The 25272-nt window shown below is 37.8% G+C and overlaps 1 protein-coding gene across 1 annotated transcript in view; it reads left to right on the forward strand.

The window, feature by feature from the left end:
• Positions 1–25272, forward strand: part of NUP205 (nucleoporin 205kDa) — a 94267-nt gene that overhangs the window by 26124 nt on the left and 42871 nt on the right. The window contains exons 8-22 of the mRNA XM_011941255.1: positions 2217–2392; positions 4945–5043; positions 5205–5342; positions 8365–8515; positions 9931–10136; positions 11487–11669; positions 14307–14357; positions 14930–15139; positions 18492–18591; positions 18992–19129; positions 20429–20618; positions 21937–22057; positions 23727–23808; positions 24315–24479; positions 24808–24932. Of these exons, the coding sequence (XP_011796645.1) occupies positions 2217–2392; positions 4945–5043; positions 5205–5342; positions 8365–8515; positions 9931–10136; positions 11487–11669; positions 14307–14357; positions 14930–15139; positions 18492–18591; positions 18992–19129; positions 20429–20618; positions 21937–22057; positions 23727–23808; positions 24315–24479; positions 24808–24932 (2135 nt within the window). The remainder of the gene's footprint in view (positions 1–2216; positions 2393–4944; positions 5044–5204; positions 5343–8364; positions 8516–9930; positions 10137–11486; positions 11670–14306; positions 14358–14929; positions 15140–18491; positions 18592–18991; positions 19130–20428; positions 20619–21936; positions 22058–23726; positions 23809–24314; positions 24480–24807; positions 24933–25272) is intronic.

The raw sequence follows: 25272 nt of genomic DNA on the forward strand, positions 1-25272 counted from the left end.
AGACCATCCTGGCCAACGTGGTAAAACTCTGTCTCTACTAAAAATACAAAAAATTAGCCAGGCGTGGTGGTGCGTGCCTGTAGTCCCAGCTACTCGGGAGGCTGAGGCAGGAGAATCACTTGAACCTGGGAGGCGGAGGTTGCAGCGAGTCGAGATCGCACCACTGTACTCCAGCCTCCGTGACAGAGTGAAACTCCTTCTAAAAAATAATACTAATAAATAAATAAATAACTACAAGTTGTATGTTTTCCTCTGTTTGAGACTGTCTTGGCTTTTGTCTGTTCTGGCCCTTTTCAAAGCAATGAAAATGTACTTTCAGTAGCAGACTATGTATTTGGTCTGTATGACAGTCAAAACAGAATAAGCTGTGTAGTAGTCTTTTTCAAAGCCAGATTGCCACACAATTACCTAGCAATTTTATATTTAAAATTTTTTTTTTTTGAGACAGAGTCTCGCTTTGTCTCCCAGGCTGGAGTGCAGTGGCCGGATCTCGGCTCACTGCAAGCTCCGTCTCCCGGGTTTATGCCATTCTCCTGCCTCAGCCTCCCAAGTAGCTGGGACTATAGGCGCCCACCACCTCGCCTGGCTAGTTTTTTTGTATTTTTTAGTAGAGACAGGGTTTCACCATGTTAGCCAGGATGGTCTCGATCTCCTGACCTCGTGATCCGCCCGTCTCGGCCTCCCAAAGTGCTGGGATTACAGGCTTGAGCCACCACGCCCGGCCTATATTTAAAATTTAAAAGCAGTAATCAGCAATATGTTTCTTGATGGACGGATACACCGTAACCTATGACATACTCTTAATAGAAAGTTGAATGTAAGTCAGAGTAAGTCACTCTAGATCAAGCCACTGCACCCAGCTGAGGAATTAGTTTTAAAGATATGATAATGGCCAGGCGCAGTGGCTCACGCCTGTAATCCCAGCAGTTTGGGAGGATCACTTGAGGTCAGGAGTTCAAGACCAGCCTGGTCAACATGGTGAAACCCTGTCTCTACTAAAAATACAAAAATTAGCCAGGCATGTTGGTGCATGCCTGTAATCCCAGCTACTTGGGTGGCTGAGGCCTGAGAATTGCTTGAACTGGGAGGGAGAGGTTGCAGTGAGCTGAGATTGCACCACTACACTCCAGCCTACATGACAGAGCGAGACGCTGTCTCAAAAAATAAAATAAAATAAAGGTATGATAATGGTGTTGTATGTATGTAGTGAGGTGGAGTTTGGTCTTGTTGCCTAGGCTGGGGTACAATGATGGTGTGATTTCGGCTTATTGCAGCCTCTCCCTCCTGGGTTCAAGTAATTCTCCTGCCTCAGCCTCTGAGTAGCTGGGATTACAGGCATACGCCACCACGCCTGGCTAATTTTTTGTATTTTTAGTAGAGATGAGGTTTCTCTATGTTCATCAGGCTGGTCTTGAACTCCCGACCTCAGGTGATCCGCCTACCTCAGCCTCCCAAAGTGCTGGGATTACAGGCATGAGCCACCCCGCCCAGCCTTGTTTCTTAAGTATATTTTTGAGTTGTACACTGCAAATACTTACTGGTAAAATGTTAAAATTTCTGGAATTTGCTTTAGTGAGATATGTGTGGGTGGAGAGGGGGAAGATATAGATGAGGTAAGATTGTCCGTAAATTGATAGTATTGAAACAAGTGATGGGTATGTGGAGGTTTATTATACTTATTTTTAGATATGTGTTGGATATTTTCCAAATGAAATATAAAAAAAAAATAAGACAAGTTTATATTCAAGTTAAAATTTAGTTTTTAAATTTCAGCTACTTGGTTACCAAATTAGTATACTTACTTACCTATTCATGTTCAGGTTTTGGTCTTGGATTGAAGACTTTTCAGATGACCCATGAGATTTCATTGGGATTAAAGCTTTAACATCATTTTAATATGTGAATGTTTGGATAATAGCTCCCTGACTATATCAGTGTTGCATCACACATCTCTAAAATAATTTTCATTAGTTATGTTATTATTTCGAAGAGTATGTATTTTTCTAATACACATTCAGAGTATATTGTTATTTGGGGTTTATGAGTTCTTTAGGGTTTATGAGTCAATTACAGTTATATATAGTCTCATTTTGTGCATAGCACATGCTAGAAGGCTGGGAAGATGTCTGAACCATCAGCAGAGTATTATGAGATATAATTACAATCTGGGTTAATGACTTTTCCTCCATGTACTGTGTTTTAAAATCTATTTCTAGCTCTGGCAGAATTCACAGAGGCAGATGAAGCAATGGCAGAACTCGCAATTGCTGACAATGTTTTCCTGTTCCTCACGGAATCTGTAGTGGTATCAGAATACTTTTATCAGGAAGAATTTTATATTCGCAGAGTCCATAATCTCATCACAGATTTCCTTGCACTTATGCCAATGAAGGTAAGTGTAATAATGTAGGATAAGTAAATAGTAGAAGAATTTTATAAAATAATTTAAAACTGATTAACTAGCTTTATGTTTTGGAAACTAATAAAAATTTTTAATACAGACTAAAATTTGCCAGTAGTTGTATTACATCTTGTGAATCACTTTGTGACTCATGAAATAAGTCATGAGTCTCTACAAGGTATGAGAACATACCTTGTAGAATTTCAGTTGTACTAAATTTGTTGAGGTTTGTTTTATGGCTCAGAATATGGCCTATCTTGGTAAATGTTCTATGTACACCTTGAAGGAAGACATATTTTGCTGCTGTTCTATGGAAATACGTCCTCTTAACTGGGGATAAGTCAGTAGAAAGAAATAATTTGACACTGTGAATGGTTTATAAATGAGGAAGTAATTGATAAATGAGAATGCTTCTGTGGGTAGAAAATTACTAACCCCATGCTACCCTAAGGATTAGTGCCAAGATTGCTTTATTTAATATTTTTATACATGATTTGGAAGAGGCACAGTGGAAAATTTGCATTTTATAGATAATTGTTTAGATTTTTCTTTTTTGAGACGGAGTCTTGCTCTATTGCGCCCAGACTAGAGTGCAGTGGTGTGATCTTGGCTCACTGCAATCTCCGCCTCCTGGGTAAGTGATTCTCCTGCCACAGTCTCCCAAGTAGCTGGGTTTACAGGTGCCCGCCACCACGCCCAGCTACTTTTTTGTATTTTTATTAGAGATGGGGTTTTACAGTATTGACCAGGCTGGTCTTGACCTCTCAACCTCAGGTGATGGTTCGGCCTCCCAAAATGCTGGGATTACAGGTGTGAACCACCACACCTGGCCCGATTGTTTAGATTCTGAATTGCAGTGTATAAAAGGGCTTCAGCATGGATACAGGTAAAATATTAAGGCTACTTTTGAGTAGATGGCTTGAGCTGTAACTGTCATCTGAAAAGCAATTCTTAGAGCCATTTCAAACAGTTCCTTATAGTATATGGTCTGTGTGCTTTTTGTGCCAAAGAAGCCATCAAATGTTGGTGGGAAGTAAATGAGGGAGAAAAACATCTTTTTTGTGTTTATATTATAAAACCACCTACTTCAAATGTATATTTTTTAAAAGCACCCTAAAAGGTCTATACTTGTAATATATTGTGCAGTTTCGATACCATATCTCCTGAAAAGTATAAATTGATTATCATAAATTTGCCCTTAAGATTCTTGTATTCTTTTTATTTTTATAGGATCTATAGTGATTTTTCTTTTTTAATTCCTAAAATTGGTAATTTGTGTCTTCTCTCCCGGTTCTTAATTAACCCTACTGGGAGTTTATTGATCTTACTGATCTTTCCAGTGAATTAGCTTTTGGCTTCATTGATTTTCTTATCTTTTGCTGCACCATTACTGATTTTTGCTCTTATGTTTATTATTCTCTTCCCTTTGCCTTGGTTTAATTTGCTCCTTTAATTTTGTTTTTTAAGATAGAAGTTTAGATTATTGATTTTAATTCTTTCTTTTTTCTAATATAAGCATTTAATAATGCTGTACATTTACCTCCAATCACTACTTTAGCTATGCCACACAAATTTTGATATGTTGTGGTTTATTTTTTTGTTCAGTTTAATATGATTTCTAATTTTCCTTGAGACTCCTTTGATTGATGGGTTATTTAGAAGTGTGTTGTTTAATTTCCAAATTGTTTGGAGACTTTTTCAGATCGCTGTCACAGATTTCTAGTTTAATTCCATTGTGCTCAGAGAACATACCTTGTAGAATTTCAGTTGTATTAAATTTGTTTAGGTTTGTTTTATGGCTCAGTATATGGCCTATCTTGGTAAATATTCTATGTACACCTGAACGGAACACATATTTTGCTGCTGTTCGGTGGAATGTTGTATAAGTGTCAATTAAGTCAAGTTGGTTTGCTGTTTTTCAAGTTTTCCATATCCTTACTGATTTTCTGTGTACTTGTTCTATTGAATATTGAGAGAGGAGTGTTAGTATTTCCAACAATAATTGTGAATTTGTCTAGCTATGTTTGTTTTTTTTTTAACAGAATTTGTTTCTTATTTTTGTTGGCATTTAGTTCACATAAATGTTGTGAAGCAGTGACTCTCAGCTGAGGTATAATGTTCTTCAGAGTGTGTTTGGGAAATGAGTGGAGCCAGTTTTGCTTGTTATGATGACTCTGGTGTTGTTATTGATAGTTGGTAGATAGTTCCAGAGTTGCTAAATGTCCTGGAATATTCAAGATAATCCAACCCAGTGAAGACATATTGTGCCCATATGTCAGTAATGTCCCCATCGAGAAACACTACAGTTAAGTTCTACTTTTCTGTAGTGAAAAATGCATTGAAGTTTTAAAATACTATAAATTGTGGATAGTAATATTGCAAATAAGATTCCTGGCATGTTTCTTCATGTCCCCTAAAGTGGAATAGATATTTAAACAATATATTTCTTGTATGTGATCACTTTAAGACAGTTGCCTGATTTCATTGTTATTAGCATGTACAATACATTTACATATTAAAACTATATCTAATAAATTTAATAGGTGAAACAGCTGAGGAATCGGGCAGATGAAGATGCTCGAATGACTCACATGAGTATGCCCATTTCACTTAGAAGGGACCTGGAACACTTAATGCTATTGGTAAGCCATTCTATTAGAAAGCTTGTCCTCTTTCCCTCCTTTCATTATTTTTTCCCCTAACTTTGGAAAATTTCAGGTCTAATACTTTAAATGTCCTTTTTTATTGAAAGTAATTTTTGAGTCGTAGACATTTCCCTATAGTCTTTGCTTACTCTTTGCAGATTGGCGAACTATATAAAAAGAACCCTTTTCATCTGGATCTTGCTCTAGAATATTGGTGTGCCACAGAGCCTCTTCAGACTCCGACTATCATGGGTTCTTATCTAGGGGTGGCTCATCAGCGGCCCCCTCAACGCCAGGTAAGACTAGGTTTTCCTCATTTATACTCTGGTACTGTGATAGAGAGTCTTGAAAACATGAAAGATGTTACATCCTGATTTTATTGCTGTTAACACAAATAATCACTAGTGTAACCTTTAGAGATTTACACTTTTTAAATTTTTTGTATTTATTTATTTATTTATTTTGAGACAGAGTGTCACTCTGTCACCTAGGCTGGAGTGCAGTGACGCAATCTCAGCTCACTTTAGCTTTGACCTCCCAGGTGGAAGTGATCCTCCTGCCTCAGCCCCCAGAGTAGTTGGGACTACAGGCATACACCACCACACCCGGCTAATTTTTGTATCTTTTGTAGAGATGGGGTTTCGCCATGATACCCAGGCTGGTTTGTACCTCCTGAGCTCGAGTGATCCATCTGCCTCGGCCTCCCAAAGTGCTGGATTTACAGGCATGAGCTACTGTGCCCAGCCTACTTTTCTCTTTTATAAAAGAAAATTTGAAACTCTTAAAATTTAAGTTCTGTTGATTTTGAAGTTAATGTAGTCAGTCCTTTATTGGATACTAGATATATGTTGAATTATTAGAGGCAGAAAGGCATCCAGTCTCTTTATTATTTATTTATTTTTAAAAGACAGAGTCTTGCTATGATGACCAGGCTGGTGTATAACTCCTGGCTTCAGTCAGCCCTCCCAAAGCAATGGGATTACAGGCATGAGCCACTGTGCTCCGCTTGAATTTTATTAGTATTTTAGTTCTCCATAGGCATGACAATCTTTTCAAGTTTGGGGGGATAGGAGAGGTATAAGTATTAAAGGAGAAGTCTTAAACGTTTTAATTGATGGCCAAATGCCTATGAGTCTGTAGATAATATAGGCTAAAGTTCATTCTGTATTAACTTAAGTATGATGTGCAGAGGCAAATAAAATGAATCGCTATGCAGTAGCTCACACCTGCAGTCCCAGTGCTTTGGGAAGCTGAGGTGGGAGGATCGCTTGAAGCCAAAATTTGAGACCTGCCTGGGCAACATAATGAGACCCCATCTCTACAGAAAACACTAGCTCAGTGTGGTGTCATGAGCCTGTAGTTCTAGCTGCTCAGGTTGAGGCAAGAGCCCTGGGGTTTGAGGTTACAGTGAGATACGGTTACACTACTGCGCTCCAGCCTAGGCAACAGAGTGAGACCCTGTCTCTTTAAAAAAAATAAAAAAGTGTTGGAGGGAGATTGCCATGTAAGTGTTCATTTTGGGGGATTTCTGTTCTAGAAGCTTTTATGCCATGTATTTTTTATTTTTTCTGGACTACAGATCAGATGCCTTTTTTTGTTTGTTTGTTTTGAGATGGAGTTTCGCTCTTTTTGTCCAGGCTGGAGTGCAATGACACAATCTTGGCTCACCGCAACCTCCTCTGCCTCCTGGATTCAAGCGATTCTCCTGCTTCAGCCTCCTGAGTAGCTGGGATTATAGGCATGCGTCACCATGCCAGGCTAATTTTGTATTTTTAGTAGAGATGGGGTTTCTCTATGTTGGTCAGGCTGGTCTCGAACTCCCTACCTTAGGTGATCCACCCGCCTCGGCCTCCCAAAGTGCTGGGATTACAGGCATGAGCCACCGCGCCTGGCCCAGATGCCACTTTTTAAACTGTATTTTTTCACTGTTTTTCCCATTTAAAAAATATGTTTTGAGCTGGGCCCGGTGCTTCACACCTGTAATCCTTGAACTTTGGGAGGCCAAGGTAGGCAGATTGCTTGTGCTCAGGAGTTTTAGACTAATCTGAGCAACATGGCGAAACCCTGTCTCTATAAAAAATATTCTAAAAATTAGCCAGGCATTGTGGTGCGTGCCTATGGCCCCATCTGCACTGGAGGCTGAGGTGGGAGGATCATTTGGGCTGCAGTGAGCTGTGATTGTGCTACTACATTCCAGCCTGGATGACAAAGTAAGATCCTGTTTCAAAAGAAAAAGAATGTTTTGGAGAAGGATTTATTAAAAAATTTTTGAAGTTTTTAAGAAAGCTTGCTGTTATGAAAAATTTGAAACGTGGAAGAGGGGATTATTATAAGCAATGCCACATATTTTAATTTCACATCTTAAGTTACCATCTTGTGATGTTTGCTTCATCTACTATATTATTATTATTATTTTTTTATTTATTTATTTTGAGACGGAGTCCCACTTTGTTGCCCAGGCTGGAGTGCAGTGGCGCGATCTTGGCTCACTGCAACCTCTGCCTTCGGGTTCAAGTGATTCTCCTGCTTCAGCCTCCCAAGTAGCTGGGACTACAGGTGCATGCCACCATGCCCAGCTAATTTTTGTATTTTAAGTAGAGACAGGGTTTCACCATGATGGCCAGGATAGTCTTGATTTCTTGACCTTGTGATCTGCCCACCTCGGCCTCCCAAAGTGCTTGGGATTACAGGCAGGAGCCAGTGCACCTGGCCAAACCATTGTTTAACCTAGCTGATTTAACAGTGATTTCCAGGTATCAGTAGTATTTTCAGTTCTCAGTTCCAACTAGTGAGTTTGAGTAGTATTGTTAGTTGTTGATAACAGGTTTAAGGTATAAGGAAGAAAAAAGGAAAAATTAGGAAGTAGACTTAAAGAACAGGAGTATGGGAACGTGGCACAGAAGAGAATATACTTAAGTTACCATCAAAAATGATTTCAAGTTCTTAGGTCTTCATACTAATTTGACTGGGATATAGGAACTCTGGATTTTAAGTGTACCTTTGAATTGCCAGTTGGTTTTGGATGAGTAAATGTCACGTGTCTTATATTTTAAAAATCTGAATGGTCTTATATTTTCTGACATTGAGGCGCTTTTTTAAAAATGTACTTTTATTTCATAAAGATATTATTTTATAATTGCATTAAATTGCTAATGGCAAGCTTAAACAATTTTTCATAAATAGAATATCAGTTAAATTTGTTGTGAGGGTTAAGTCAGAGCACTACTTTTAGTTTATATGTAGTCTTTATTAGCTAGTCCGTGTTGCCTTAAAGTTAAGCTATACATTATAGAAACCATTTGTTTCTCTCTTTTTCAGGTTGTCTTGTCAAAGTTTGTTAGGCAAATGGACGACCTGTTGCCTCAAACTATTTATGTTCCTTATTTGAAGATGCTCCAGGGATTGGCCAATGGGCCTCAGTGTGCCCACTACTGTTTCAGCCTACTCAAAGTCAATGGTAGTAGTCATGGTAAGGAATATGTGGATGTTGTTAAAGTTTGTTGTTATACTCTTAAGTTCAGTATCCCAGTACCTATTAAGAACATTGGTATTTGAACTAGGTTCTACCAGAGGTATAAATTATTTTCATAACAATAAGGTGAAAGAAGCACACATACAGCTTTAGGCATAGTGATGTTGTGATTATGGTCTCACAGATTGGGGAGTTTCGCCATTCTCCTTTATAAAATGCAGTTCATTTTGACAAATCAGAATTAATGTATGAAAATTTTCCGCAACACATCTGGTCCGCAAAGAAAGCGTATGCCCTTGCCTTATAAGTTTGATTAATTTATCTTTGTATTTTTTTTTTTTCTTAATTTAAGAAAAAATTTGTCTCTTGACCCTCTCCCAATTTTCTTATTTGATTATCAGACTGGTTTAGTTAGACCAAAAACACTGTAAAAGGGAAAAGAAATTAAGCGTCTGCTTTGTTAGGTAGATATTTTTATCTTTACATGTGAAGAAACAGGTTTAGAGAAGTTAAGGAATTTACCCAACATCACAGCTATTTGGGGAGCCATGATGGGAGCTGAAGTCGGCTTGGCTCCAAAGCCAGTGTTATGACTACTTTGTCAAACCTGCCAGTCTTGTGTGCTGTGCTTTTGCTTCTGATGCCTGGTAGGCAATGGAGTAGTGTAATTCACAAATTAAGACTGTAGTTACCTCTTTCGTTGGGAATTCAAGCTCAACATTTGCGAATTATTCTGTGGGAAAAAGCAGCCCTGAACAGTTAGTTACATGAGAGCACAGAGAACTCTCCTGGATGTGAAGTAGGTAACTGACATCCAAAGTAAATTACCTTTCATTTACATGGGCAGTAGCCCCTTTCTTCAGTAAAAGTTAATCCAGAGGAAAAATTAATCCAGAGTTCTAGCTCACAGAGGGATTCTAACCCTCGGCACAGAGGGATTCTCACAGAGGGATTCTAACCCTCAGCACATTACTTAATCCAGGACAAAAGATCGCCTTTGTGCTAAGACAAAGGCAAACAAAGTTTATGGTTTTAGGCTGGGTGCAGTGGCTCATGCCTGTAATCCCAGCACTTTGGGAGGCCGAGGCAGGCAGATCGCTTGAGGTCAGGAGTTCGAGACCAGCCTGGCCAACATGGTGAAACCCTGTCTTTACCAAAAAGACAAAAATTAGCAGGGTGTTGTGGTGCACGCTTGTAATCTCAGCTACTTGGGAGGTTGAGATAGGAGAATTGCTTGAACCTGGGGAGTAGAGGTTGCAGTGAGCCGAGATTGCCCCACTGCACTCCAGCCTGGGTGACAGAGTGAGAACCTGTCTCAAAAAAGTTTATTGTTTTAAATTAATTTTCTCTCCATTTCCCAGCAAATGCTTAGATGTTTTTTAAAGAAAATTCTGTGCTGTTTTTCTTTATAGTTGAAAATATTCAGGGAGCAGGTGGCAGTCCTGTTTCCTGGGAACATTTCTTTCACTCCTTGATGCTTTATCATGAACACCTTCGGAAGGATCTTCCAAGTGCAGATAGCGTTCAGTACCGTCACCTTCCTTCCCGTGGCATCACCCAGAAGGAGCAGGACGGATTGATTGCTTTTTTGCAGCTCACATCTACCATCATTACTTGGGTGGGTAACTCATCCCCAGCATCATTTTATTTTTATGATAGCACAGTAGCATTTTAAGAGCCCCAAACATTTTCTTTTAATTTAAGAGTAATAAACTTAGCCTATATAGATAGACAGATATATAGCATTCTGCCCTTAAGTGTTTTTGTTTTTTGATCTCTAGAGGGTGTAAGTTGTGGTAGCCCTGCTCATTGGCATAATCTTAGTATAAAAATAATAGCCTGAGCCTAAAAGAAAATAGTCAGAAGGGCAAATTAGAACCGGTTGTTGGATGCATATGCTTCTAGGTTTCCAGCATAGGTGTAGAGGTATATGTGTGCATTTATGTGTGTATACATAAAGAATATTGTAATTAAAAGTTATTTACTGAATTATTTTTCCTCTCCTTATGCCAAACCATTTTACCTGCCACTACCAAATTGGTCTTTGTAAAAAACATTATTTTCATGACTGTATGTAATTTCCCAACTCGGAAATATCTTTTAGTTATGTCTATTGTTCACTAGAATAGTCTGACATTCTCTCTGAAGGGAAGGAATAGGAACTTCTAAGTTTTTGGCTTTTCTAATAGTACTTAACATTATTAGGCATCAAAATGTCAGTTATTAACTATTTCTCACTGAATTAAAATGGAGATGGGAGGGGAGGATAGGGAAAGGTTAGTTAACATACAAAGTTACACACAGAGAAGAAGAAAGTTCTAGTGTTCTATGGCACTACAAGGTGAATATAACTGGCAGTAATTCATTGTATATGTTCAAAAGCCAGAAGAGAGGATTTTGAATGTTCCCAACACAAAGAAATGAGAAATGTTAGATGATGGATATCCTAATTACCCTGATTTGATCATTACATATTGTATCATGTATCAAAATATGACTCTGTACCCGTAAATATATATAGTTATTACATATCAACTAAAAATGAAAAAAAGTTATGATACTTGATACTGTATATCTCCATTTTTTTTTAAAAAAAGGACAAGATTTTTTTTCATTCATACTTTATATTATAGTATAATATATTGTTCCAGAAGGGATTTAAGATGCCTAGGTAAGATTTATCCAACCCTTGCAGACCATTTATCTCTGTTTGTATTATTTCTCATACTTGGAACTGCAAAAGTAATTCTACAAAGTCTATTTCTCCTCCAGTTTTTTACTTTGAATGAATGAGTGACCTGATTTGATGTGTTGGTAGACTTCAAACATAAATGATACGCTTATTTTTGTTTTAGTATATATTAAACCTATGAGGACTCAGTATAAATGATAGCAATTTAGATGATTGCTGGTCATTTTCTTAACTTTTAAAAATGGAAAGTCTTGTTCTTTTTGTGTCAATTCTTAGAGTGAAAATGCTCGCTTGGCACTCTGTGAACACCCTCAGTGGACCCCTGTTGTGGTGATTCTGGGACTCCTCCAATGCAGTATTCCCCCTGTCCTAAAAGCTGAGCTACTGAAGACACTCGCAGCTTTTGGAAAATCTCCTGAAATTGCTGCTTCCCTCTGGCAGTCATTGGAATACACTCAGGTAGGGCTCTGAAGTCCCATATTTATATTATCCCAATGTGGAAAGTTGGGCTTGATAATCCCGTAGAAGCAAGAGCATTCGATTGGAATTTATAGTACATCATGAACATCCCCACTAGAGTTACGGTTTAGGGACTGAGCATAGCAACAGAAACTAATAGACTTGGGATTTTTTCTTAGTTTGGTTGATAACTTCACTAGGTTACCAGAGATTGGTTCTTCATGTACTGTACCTCTCTGAAGACCTTATTTTTCAATGTCTATAAGATATTATTAGATGGACAGAATTCCTCCACTCTGTCTTTAAACCAGGCTGATGTAAGCCCTCACAAGTCACCTGCACTCATTAAATGTGAGGAATGTTTGTTTTTCTTATCTGCTCTTTCCTGCCCTATACCAGAAGAGTGAAGTATCTCTATATAGCTACCTGGTCACTGGGGTTGTTTTTCCATTAAAGGGCAGGTGTAACTGTCAAGTTTGCACGTAATTTTTTTTTTTTTTAAGACAGGGTCTCGCTCTGTTGGCAAGGATGGAGTGAGTGCAGTTGTGTGATCTCAGCTCACTGCAGCCTCCACCTCCCAGGTTCAAGTGGTTCTTGTGCCTCAGCCCCCTGAGTAGCTGGGATTACAGGCTTGCGCTACCACACCCTGCTAATTTTTGTATTTTTAGTAGAGATGGGGTTTTGCCATGTTGTCCAGGCAGGTCTTGAACTCCTGGCTTCAAGTGATCTGCCCTCCTTGGCCTCCCAAAGTGCTGGGATTACAGGTGTGAACCACCACACCTAGCCTGCAGAGAAATTTTAACAGCATTTAGAATACTTTTTATTGGTGTTTATGAAGGTTTATTTCCAGGACCATAAACTTAACTTTGGGCAGAATGGGAATGTGACAGTTGGATTTTTTGACTTCTGTACCCTGAGGGAATGTACCTTTGCTGATGTGGGGAAGTAAATGGATGATATAATGTTTAAAGTCTCCTTAACTTCAAAATTATTAACATTCTTTTCTCTAAAGATAAGCTCCGTTAAAAATTTTCTATCAGGTGTAATTATTTTATATGTGATAAAATAAAAAAGGAAAATATGGATGTGCTTTATAGACGTATCTCTAGGAAAATGGTTAGGTGGGATATGTATATCTGTCTTGGAAGTAATACAACTTAAGAGAGTCTGAGATTCTAACTCATTACTCATAGAAGCAAAATTTTTTTTTTTTTTTAAGATGGAGTTTTGCTCTTGTTGCCCAGGCTGCAGTGCAATGGTGTGATCTTGGCTCACTGCAACCTCCACCTCCTGGGTTCAAGCGATTCTCCTGCCTCAGCCTCCCAAGTAGCTGGGATTATAGGCATGCACCACCACACCTGGCTCATTTTATATTTTTAGTAGAGACGGGGTTTCTCCATGTTGGTTAGGCTGGTCTTGAACTCCCAGCCTCAGGTGATCTGCCTGCCTCGGCCTCCCAAAGTGCTGGGATTACAGGCATAAGCCACCACGCCCAGCCGGAAGCAACCATTTTGAAGCAGTGAAATACTCTAGATTATTTTCTAACATATGTATCCTGAAGATGTTATTGATACTTTGTTAACATAATAATTAACAGAGTTGGGGTTTGCTGAGAGGCTGAGTAACTTTTGGCTTACTATTGATACTTCACCTTTTAATTCTTGAGTGTTCCAATACTTACTAGTGTCTTACAGGCTTAGTGCTTCTTTACACCTGAAATCAAATGTGATTGGGTTTAGACATTTGTATCCTTAGAGCAACACTATTGTTTTTGAAGGATTCTACCTAATTAGTATGCTTTTGATTTGCAAGAAAGTAAAGTATCATGACAGTAGCATTATTTATTATACCATAAACTACTTAGGCCCATATCAAGGTCTGGACAGGACATCTTAAGTCAAAACTTCAGTCTCCTTTAACAAACCCGTTCTTAAGAAGTTTGTTGGCTGGGCACAGTGACTCACACCTGTAATCCCAGCACTTTGGGAGGCCAAGGCGGGCGGATCACCTGAGGTCAGAAGTTTGAGAACAGCCTGGCCAACATGGTGAAACCTTGTCTCTACTAAAAATACAAAAAAAAAAAAAAATTAACTGGGTATGGTGACACATGCCTGTAATCCCAGCTACTTGGGAAGCTGAGGCAGGAGAATTGCTTGAGCCCAGGAGACGGAGGTTGCAGTGAGCCGAGATCATGCCTCTGTACTCCAGCCTGGCCGACAGAGCGAGACTCTGTCTCAAAAGAAAAAAAAAGGAAAAAAAAAAGTTTACTTTTTGGGTTTTTTGTGCCATCCGTAGGATTAGTTAACAGTCCAGTATCTTGAACACTGGTGAGATTTCATACCGTAAATCCTTTTTAAAGATTCATTTCCTAGAATATCTGAGAGGAAATTTGCTGAAAAGTCTTGTGTGCTCTTAGAAACTACCAATTTTCAGAACCCCAGGCAGTCAAAAGTTCTGTCGCAACCTGACAGAACTGCTAATGAAAGTCCATCCAGGGACTAATTGATTGTCATTTTGATGGACATTGTGAGATCTGTGGGTCCAGTGGGTGAGATATGTGACTATTATATTGCAAAGCCACTAATATTCATTGATGAATAAGGAGTGCTTCTGACATCTACTTCTTACTATTTTAAGATACTGCAGACTGTGAGGATTCCAAGCCAGAGGCAAGCTATTGGTATTGAGGTAAAGTTTTCCTTTTAGTTTAAATGCTAATTCATTCATGCATGTAATGATAAGTCTATGAATCATTCTTACCCTTTTACGTTTCCATAATTTTCAAATTTAATGTATTTTTATTTGAAGGGTTTTCTAATCAGTGTTGAAATAGAGATGAAACTTTTAATAAAAGGAACCAAAATATTTAGTGTTTCAGAGTTAGAAAAGGATATTACATGGCAGCCATCCAAATGGAAAGTTCTTGATTTTAACTCAATTTAATTAGATTACTTGAGTCAACCTGAGATGAGAATTGTTTTCTTTTCTCTCTAATTCTCCCTCTCTTTTAAAAGAAACATTAAAGATTTCTGTTTTTAATTCAAGTTTGGGGACAATAAGTGGGAATTTGGAGTTCTTCCATCTGATTCATCTGGATTCATATAATACTTTTTTATCTTTTCCTCTAAATGAAAAACAGAAATATCTGTTATGTCTTTTGGTGTGAGTTAGCACTATTAATAAGTTAATGTCTGCATAATACTCTGCACTTCATAGCTAATAGTTTTTATTACCGTGTTTTCTTTCTTTTTATTTGGAAGGTTGAACTAAATGAAATAGAATCCCGGTGTGAAGAATACCCGTTGACTCGGGCCTTTTGCCAGCTTATTAGTACCCTGGTGGAGAGCTCATTTCCTTCTAATTTGGGTGCTGGACTGCGGCCCCCTGGCTTTGACCCTTATTTGCAGTTCCTTAGAGACTCTGTGTTTCTACGATTCCGTACGAGAGCTTACCGGAGAGCAGCTGAAAAGGTTATGTTCAGAGAAAAACTTTATCTCCTTATGCATTTCCTGCTTTTCTTTTATCAAAAGTATATGGTGCTAAATTCGTGTTAGCTTTTGAAAGGGAGTAAAATTCACAGTCTTTATTTTGAAATATCTATGGTCTGATTAGTTTATGTGCACTAAAAAATAAATTTGATCATGAAAACTCAAGCACTGACATTAGTCATCAGTAATCTAATCGATAGGAGTTCATATTCAGATCCTTTTTGACTAAAATGGAACAAAAAGTGTCACGTTTGTTGGAAACACACTACTACTGCTAATTGGAATGGTTTAGGTTAGGGATTGAAATAAGTTTAAACTTGCACACCAGTTTCTATTGATTAGTGGCACTGGGTTGTGGAGTATTGGCTTAGGGGGAAGGAGTATTATAATCGTTTAGGCATGTCTGCCATGGATGGAGGCTGAGAGAGCACTGATCTTTGTGACACATTTGCTCTAGTTGCAAGACAGTAACCACTGAGCTTATATATATCATTTTTTATAATTCCAATATTACCATGAGGCAGGTACTATTTAATATTCCCATTTTACAGATGGAGGCTTAGCAAGGTTAAGGAACTTGCCTAAGGTCCAGGACCAGGATTTGAACCTAGGACTCTGATTCCAGATCCAAGCTCATAACCACTAAGCTATGTAAGAGACTCTTCTAGGTTCTGATGTAATTCACGTTAGTCTATAATACTGTTTATTAACCTTAAATAATACTCTTGGTTGTATCTTATAGGAACATTTCTGCTTTATTTTGGTAGTTGGCTGTTTTTGACCCTGTTGGGTTTTTTTGTGTTGTATTAATGATGATAAACATAATTTAGTTAATGCAAATTTGGAGAAATTAGGAAAATATAAAAAATAAAAGAAAATGGCCAGGTACAGTGGCTTACGCCTGTAATTCCAGCACTTTGAGAGACCGAGACGGGTAGATCACTTGAAGTCAGGAGTTCCAGACCAGCCTGACCAAACTGGTGAAACGCTGTCTCTACAAAAATAGAAAAATTAGCTGGGCATGGTGCTGCACAGCTGTAATCCCAGTCACTCAGGAGGCTGAGACAGGATAATTACTTGAACCGGGGAGGCAGAGGTTGCAGTGAGCCGAGATCATGCCACTGCACTCCAGCCTGGGCGGCAGAGCGAGACTCCATCTGAAAAAAAAAATATATATATATATTTTTATATGTGTGTATGTTTATATATGTATGTGAAGAAATTATATCATCCTTAATTTTGTTGCCAAAGGAAGAATAACTACTTTTAGTCTTTTTCTTATGCCTGTACACTTAATTAACATTTGAGATAATTAGTTATATTACTTTGTATTTCTTTTTTATCCACTTAGCATCATGGGGATTTTTTTTCATGTCCTAGGATATTCTTTGAAAATAGCCTTTTTAGGCTGGGTGTGGTGGCTGACACCTGTAATCCCAGCACTTTGGGAGGCCAAGGCGGGTGGATCACAAGGTTAGGAGATCAATACCATCCTGGCTAACACGGTGAAACCCCGTCTCTACTAAAAATACAAAAAAGTTATCTGGGCATGGTGGCGGGTGCCTGTAGTCCCAGCTTCTCGGGAAACTGAGGCAGGAGAATGGCGTGAACCTGGGAGGTGGAGCTGGCAGTGAACCGAGACCACACCACTGCATTCCAGCCTGGGTGACAGATCAAGACTCTGTCTCAAAAAAAAAAAAAAAAAGAAAATAGTCTTTTTAGTGACTGCATAAAACCTATTACTTGTATCTAGCATAGTTTATTCACTGACCTGTCATTGGATATAGCTTGTTTTTGATATTTAGACACAAATAATTGAAGTTCTTTTTTTTATCAATTGCATTAGAATTTTGGCTTGCCAGGTTGTAAAAATGAACACTGAGATGGAGTATAAATTTAGCTCTAGAACTACCTTGTTGACATATATTTCCTGATGCGAAGAAAACAGTAACAGCAACCATGCCTCACGAATAAAGTCATTTCAGATGAATAATGAGTGCTGATAATTACAGCACTCATTTCATTGAAATGTTCTGGTACTTTTTTTACAGTTGTTTTAAATGCCTTATATGCTTTTTCTTAAAAAGATCATTGTGATCTGAGTGTTTAGAGCATTAGTCAGCCATATTCTCTCCAGATGCCATCACTTTTCACCCATGCAGAGCCACACTTCAAGTGTTGCTGCTTTTCCCTAGCTGCCATTCTTTCAGTTCCACCCCAACTTACTCTAAAAAATTTTCCCTCAATTTTGTGAATTTGTTTTACTTGAAAGTGTTCTTAATTTATATGACTATTTTAGGACACTAGCTGCTCACACAAACAATGCTTTGGATTGAGATAAATAACAAGGTGTTAGAGGCAATCAGTATGTTTACCGGTCCTAAATCCATTTTATGTGGTAATATGCCTTTTTTATTTAAATAAATTTTTTTGAAAATTTTGGAAACTGCAAAACAGTGAATAATATAAAAATAATGAAAAAGTCACTTTATAGTCCCATTTTCTAACTCAGCCTTGATACAAGTAATGTGCAGTGGAAATAATAATTTTAAAATAGTAATTCAAAAAACCACCCTGTCTACAGTGACCAACACAGTCTTATTAAAATTCTATGTAGTGGATTTTTTAAGCAAAGTTTTAATTTTACTGGCAATACGGTTGTATATAATTTTTTTGGCATAGGTATTTTTCTTTACTGGTACATAGCTTTTAAATACATTTTGAACAAGAAGGCGATAATGGGATTATTTGGGGCAAGCCTACCAGTGATTGTGTCTTCTTACCTTCTTTGACTATAGCCATGGATGGAACCCTGGTCTAAGAACAAGAAGGCCTGGGCTCGACTTTCAGCCTGTTTGCTGCCAGACTTTATGGTCTTGGGGAATTCATTCACTGCTTTGAGCTTCACTTGCTTCACTTATAAGGAGTTTAGATGAGGTGATTTCTCAGATTCCATGCAGCCGAGCCTCTTAGAGAAAATGTGAAATATTTGGCACTTGAAAAGTGTCCAAATTTGACGTTTAATTATAAATTGACTATGACTAGATACTAAATGTTGTCAATGTATTAATGAATTCCAAACATCTCCTATAAAAATATATCTTTAAGAATAATGAATTAAAAATATTTTACCTTGAAAATGAGCCAATTCATTATCTTTTAGCAAAATAAAGCAAAATAAATTGGGATTTCTATATTGCTTAGCCTAAGTGAATAAAGTAGATTAGAAATTTCACTCATTTACTAGAAAAAGAAGGGGAAAGAGGGAAAAGCCTTGCAAGGCCACCACCTTGGTCTGTTTTATTGTTGTTGACATATTTGTATCTTTCTATAGTGGGAAGTTGCTGAGGTGGTTTTGGAGGTGTTTTATAAATTGCTCAGAGATTATGAGCCTCAGCTTGAAGATTTTGTAGACCAGTTTGTGGAACTACAAGGTAATTTAATTCTGTCACTTTCAAATAAGGTATCAATTATTTATAATTTATAAATTATGGCTATGTGATACATACATTTAAAATTATACTTTTAAATTAGAATTTAATCTTTTGTTTCATTGTTTTAATCATTTTAATTTTTCTGTTCAAGAGAAAAAATTATTGAATGGAAGATCAAGAACACTGCATTACAGTTTCTTTAATGAGTTAACAGAATAGTTGACTAACTGCTTCATGCAGATTCGCCCTTAGGAGAATTACTACTGTGTTTTTAAATTGAAACTTGCCTTTATCTATTTAGATGCCATCTAATTTATAAGTCTCATACATTTCATGTAAATCAAGGGTGTGACAAAAATACTAACCCATCATCTCTTGGAATATGTTATGTTCTATTTAGGAGAAGAAATCATAGCCTATAAGCCACCTGGATTTAGTCTGATGTATCATCTGCTGAATGAGTCACCAATGTTGGAGCTTGCTCTCAGTTTACTGGAAGAAGGAGTTAAGCAGCTTGACACCTATGCCCCCTTTCCTGGTATATCCTTAAAAGGCTTCATGTCTTGCAAACAGTTTTGATGTTTTCATCTTTTGTAAACTGAGAATTTGAAATAGATGATCTCTGAGGTCATTTTTCCCTGTAAGATTCTCTGTATCTGAAGTGGTGTTTTCAATGAATCATTTAAACGAGAGTGTATTATAAGTAAAAACAGACTAAAGTACAGAGAGATTCTCAGTGTAACTGTGTTTCACTGCAGGGTCTTTTGTAAGTAAAGTGATCTTTCTATCATTTTTAACATCTTTAACATCCCCAACTTTAAAGTACTTTTTTGTCCATCGCCCCCCCTCCCTCCCCATAATGTTTTTAAAAGCACTTACTATAGTGCCTGATAGTGGTCAATAAATTTTACTTGTTATTATTACCACTAATTATTATTTATTGAGTGCTTACTATGTATTTGGCTCTTTTAAAAGCACATTGCATATATTAATGCATTCAATCTATTCAAAAATGTGTTAGATCTTATTATTTTCATTTAAAAAATAAAGAAGCTGAAATACAAAGAAGTTACACTGGCTTTCCCTAGCAAGTGTGGGAACTGGGATTTGAACCTAGTCAGTTTGGCTCCAGAGCTCATGCTTTTTACCATGATGCTATATTACCTTTACTTAATGTGGCTATGATCAAAATAAGAAAAGAGATTCTAAACATATGAACAATAACTGTATAGTCAGAATATACAGGTAAGAAGCTATAAGAAGAATTAGGCCACAGTTTTAAATTTGGTCGGTAAGATTATGGGTGATCCTTCTTTGTTTTCTGCTTTATTTTCCACAATGATTTTGTCTTACTTTAGATCAGAGTTTCTCAATTTTGGCACCATTGACATTTTGGGCTGAATAATTCTTTTTTGTGGATGATGTCCTGTGTATCGTAAGCTGGATGCCAGTAGCACATTTCCAGTTATGATAACTAGAAGTGCCTCCAGACATTGTCAAATGTCCCTTGGGGCTCAATCACCCCATTCTGAGAACCATTGCTCTAAACAATAAGGGAAAAGATAAAGGAGAAGTGACTTGAGAATCCATTCCATGGAAGTATTCTGGATTGCAAAATAACCATAACTTGCCTAGATGAGTGGTTTTGTGAGGTTGGAGTTGAAAGTTTGAAACAATGAGAGCTTAAGTCTCTAGGTTTTGCTGCTGAAAGTTGGAAACAAGAGTCTAAATCTCTAGATTTGAAAATCTAAAACTTGTCATTTGTTTTGTTTTCCCAAGAATTGACTGAGTTTTTAAGATAAATTTAGAACTTTCTAACTTTATTTTTGGTTGATAGGGAAAAAACACCTGGAGAAAGCAGTACAACATTGCCTTGCACTTCTCAATCTTACTCTGCAAAAGGAAAATCTTTTTATGGACCTTCTAAGAGAAAGTCAACTGGCTCTAATAGTCTCTCCTTTAGAACAGCTTTTGCAGGGAATTAATCCCAGAACTAAGAAGGCAGATAATGTGGTAAACATTGCCAGGTAAGTTACCTTTGTAGGTAGAGAAATGAAATAGACATTCTAGCTTTGATTTTCAAATCTGGTTAGATATCTAGTGCCTTACTTTTTTTTTCTTTTTGCCTTATTTTCCTTTTTTTTTGAGACAGAGTCTCGCTCTGTCGCCCAGGCTGGAGTGGAGTGGCATGATCTCAGCTCACTGCAACCTCCACCTCCTGGGTTGAAGTAATTCTCCTGCCTCAGCCTCCTGAGTAGCTGGGATTACAGGTGAGCACCACCATGCTCGGCTAATTTTTGTATTTTTAGTAGAGACAGGGTTTCACCATGTTGGTCAGGCTGGTCTCGAACTCCTGACCTCATGATCCGCCCGCCTCAGCCTCCCAAAGTGCTGGGATTATAGGCGTGAGCCACCGCGCCTGGCCTCATTTTACTCTTGCCTTCTCTAGCTACCCTGATATTAATTACTCTGAACTTTACAATTTCTTCTCTTCCATGTTCTAAAAATCCAAGTCTTTTTTTTTTTTTTTGGAGACAGAATTTCGCTCTGTCACCCAGACTGGAGTGCAGTGGTGCAATCTTGGCTCACTGTAACCTTCGCCTCCCAGGCTCAGGTGATTCTCCCACCTCAGCCTCCCAGGTAGCTGGGACTACAGATGTGCACCTCCACACCCAGCTAATGTTTGTATTTTTAGTAGAGATGGGCTTTCACCATATTGGCCAGTCTGGTCTCAAACTCCTGACCTCAAGCAATCTGCCCACCTCAGCCTCCCAAAGTGGTGGGATTACAGATGTGAGCCACCGTGCCCACCCAAAATCTCTAAGTCTAAAATGACAATATTGTCTATCTCCTGTAGGGAAACTAGGTGTTTGGAGGATAGGGCTGGACAGGAAGCAAACTTGTCACAGAAAACTTGAGCTTTCTGGTGGTTTGATGTTCCATGGCTTGTAGAAGCATCACCCTGATCTCTGCTTTCAGTGCTGCATGGCATTTTCCCTGTGTGTGTATGTTTGTGTCTGAATTTACCCGTTTTATGAGGACACCAGTCATATTGTATTAGGGCCCTCCTTAATGACCTCGTCTGAACTTCTTTGACTATGTATGCAAAGACCCTACTTTCAGATAAGGTCACTGGGTTAGCCAGACTTTACATAAGGATTTTGGGGCCAGGGACATGATTCAACCCCTAACAGACTGCATCTGTTTAGAAGGGGACAGCTTTTTCTGATTTACCTCAAAGTGCTGTATGGGCAGGGGAAGCCCTGGTTCTGAATTTTCTTTATTGGGAATAGTGAGACACCAAAAATTTTATCACTGTTCCTCAAATGTTTTCTTTTTTTAAAGATACCTATATCATGGCAATACTAATCCAGAATTGGCTTTTGAAAGTGCCAAGATCCTCTGTTGTATCTCTTGCAACTCTAATATTCAGATAAAGTTGGTTGGAGATTTCACACATGACCAGGTAACTGATTTTGTTGTTGTTGTTGTTTTTTGGTGCATTGTGCATTTTGACTATATATGAAAGTTACAGTGTCTATAGAGGAATCATATTCTTGGCTGTGGAAAAATTCATTAAGAGTAAGTATATTTCTGTAGGATGGGTGAAAACCTATCCACGAACTTGGCTATGACTTATCTTTGAAGATGATGCTATTGGCAGTGTTACTGCATGTATTATAGTATGTGGCTGTATAGCCTAACACGACCACTGCTACTCTAGGCATGTTTAAAATTATTAGGTTTGCTGTAACTTGTTTGTTTACTGCTTCGACCTGTCAGTTGCCTGTGTTCTAAGTGAGCCTCTGCAGTTCTGAATATCTCGTTGTCGTAAGTTGTCTACTTCACTGGTTTTCTTGTGATCCACCTGTGTGTCACTTCATTTGATAACACTGCGGAGTGTTTTTAGGAGTTCCTCTTTTTATTCAATTTATAATAGTTCTGTTCACTGAATACCTACAATTGCTGAATCTGCTTTTTTTCTGTATGAACATTTCATCCCATTGTCTTTATGTTGGCAGTCACTGCTTTAGCTAGTTGAAGAATTTTTATTTTTCTTCTTTTGAGACAGGAATTCGCTCTGTCACCCAGGCTGGAGTGCAGTGGCACAATCTCAGCTCATTGCAGCCTCTGCCTCCAGGCTCAAGTGATCCTACAGGCGCATGCTACCACACCCAGCTAGTTTTTTTGTATTTTTTTGTAGAGACAAGGTTTTACCATGTTGCCCAGGCTGGTCTTGAATTTTAGAGCTCAAGCAGTGTGCCCACCTCGGTCTCCCAAAGTGCTGGGATTACAGGCGTGAGCCACCGTGCCTGGCCTCGTTGAAGGATTTTGTTGTGTAGTCCTTCATAGAGTCCCTATTTTGAAATAAGGACTCTTCTGACATGTTGATGGCACAGATCTTTTGTGTTATAGTCCCTCACATCTAGTACCTTTAGCATCCCTAGATGCCACTATCTGTCAGTAGTAACCTCTAGTTGTGATTACTTAGATGACTCCACTTATTTCTAAGTTCCCTTTGGAGTGGTGGTACCACCTAGCATGAGAACCACCATAAGTGTAAATCTCATCTGTGGCTTATGGATGAGGTTTATGAAACCATGTGATAATCGGGGGATACTAAAGGTTTTTGATGTGCTGATTTTTTTGGTCGATTTTGGTATAAATTATTATTGCTGATTTAACATCCTCCTAGATTATTAAAGGCAAAATCAGCTCAGAAATAGAAAACGAGTGATAAGTAATACATTTCTAAAGAGAGAAGATGAAAATTTTATTTTACGTTTTAGTTAAGATCTCATAACATTGACTGTATAACGAAGAGCTCAGTAAACAGCAGTTTCATGTGATTTTTTTTAACTAGCTTGGTTCTTTGGGAAATCAAGGAAAATTAGGAAGCAAGTTTTGAAATCAATAAATTTATAAAACTTTTGTTTCTTATTTGTATAGAGAGTTAAATTATGGCAACTTAAGGCACTGAGTTTTCTACTAAAAATGTAACTAAAACGTAAATACCTAAGCAGATTTGCCTATTTTTCTTTATGGATGAATGTTTATACATATATCAATCATAGTTTTTCTAATATTTAGAAACCTGTAATAATTTGTAATTTTTTACCTTCATGTTACTTCAGAGTATAAGTCAGAAACTAATGGCTGGATTTGTGGAGTGTTTGGATTGTGAAGATGCAGAAGAATTTGTACGTCTGGAAGAGGGTATGCCTTAGATTAATGTGCATACATGCATTCTTTTACTTTTTATATATGCTTAATTTAAAGAAAACACTTGTAATTGTTAACTGTTTAGTGATGGTGTAAGAGAAATTGAGAATTTGCTAGAATACAGGTTGAGAATACAAAATTCAGAATAAAATCTGAAACCTTGTGAGCACCACCAACTTGACTCTCAAAGGAAATGCTCATTGGTTCATTTTGGATTTTGGATTTTTGGATTAGGGATGCTCAACCTGTATAATGCAAATGTTCTAAAATTCAAAAAATCTGAAATCTGAAGCACTTCTAGTCCCACACATTTCAGATAAAGGGTACTCAACTTGTAAATTTATAAGGTTTTTAGGATTCCTCTTTAAATAAATCTGAAATGAATGTGATAGATAATCAGGCAAATGATCTAAAGAAAACATGGAGGTTTGGAATACAAGTTTTGTATTTTTCATTTGACTTACGTTATCTTTCCATTGTTTTGTAATTTCTGCATTAAGGGTCAGAACTTGAAAAGAAATTAGTTGCAATTCGTTATGAAACAAGAATTCACATCTTGAATCTTCTCATTACCTCTCTGGAATGCAATCCACCCAATCTTGCTCTCTACTTATTGGGCTTTGAATTGAAGAAACCTGTCAGTACTACAAATCTACAAGATCCAGGTATAGCCTAAGACATAAAGGCATTTCTTTCCATCCATATTTGTGTATCCCAGGGGTCATTTATTGCATTCTGGGCTCATGGGATAATTCATTCAAAGAAAAAGTGTATGAAAGGTAAGGTGATGGATGGGTCAGTCCTTAGGGCTTAGAACAACCTGGACAAACTGAGCTATAGAGAATCAGCCTTTATCAATTTTCCATATCAGTATTTGAAAGAGTGTTTACAGTACAGCATATATTTATAGAATTTAACTTTTGAAAAGACAGTCTAAGATTTTAATGCAGAAATTCTAAAAGAAAAGTTGAATTTCTTTTTGGTTTAATGTAGGAGTGTTAGGTTGCCCTCGGACATGCCTTCACGCCATCCTAAACATCTTGGAGAAAGGAACGGAAGGGAGAACAGGCCCAGTGGCAGTGCGAGAATCTCCTCAACTTGCTGAGCTGTGTTACCAGGTACACAGAAAGCTGGGTTTTATGGTACTTAATAGAAGAAACTTGACCAGGTGCATGAGTACACCACAGATATGACAGTATAACAGTAGGACTTAGTTGAAATGAGTTCATTTAGCAGTTTGACGTTTCATTTGTGGATAAAATCCATAAAGCACAAACCCCAAGATCTTATAGATCCAAATCTTATGTTAATCACTTGAAAAATGGAGGAAATAGATTTTTGTGATGGATTTTTACCAGCAGTGTAGAAACTTTTCAACAGTGCTGTGTTTAAAGTAGCTCCTTCTGATGGGTCAGAAGACCTCTGGTTCCCATCTCTACCCCATGACAGGCAAAGTCA

The sequence above is a fragment of the Colobus angolensis genome, unplaced genomic scaffold (genome assembly GCF_000951035.1).
Source record: "Colobus angolensis palliatus isolate OR3802 unplaced genomic scaffold, Cang.pa_1.0 Scaffold2, whole genome shotgun sequence".
Lineage (NCBI taxonomy): Eukaryota > Metazoa > Chordata > Mammalia > Primates > Cercopithecidae > Colobus > Colobus angolensis.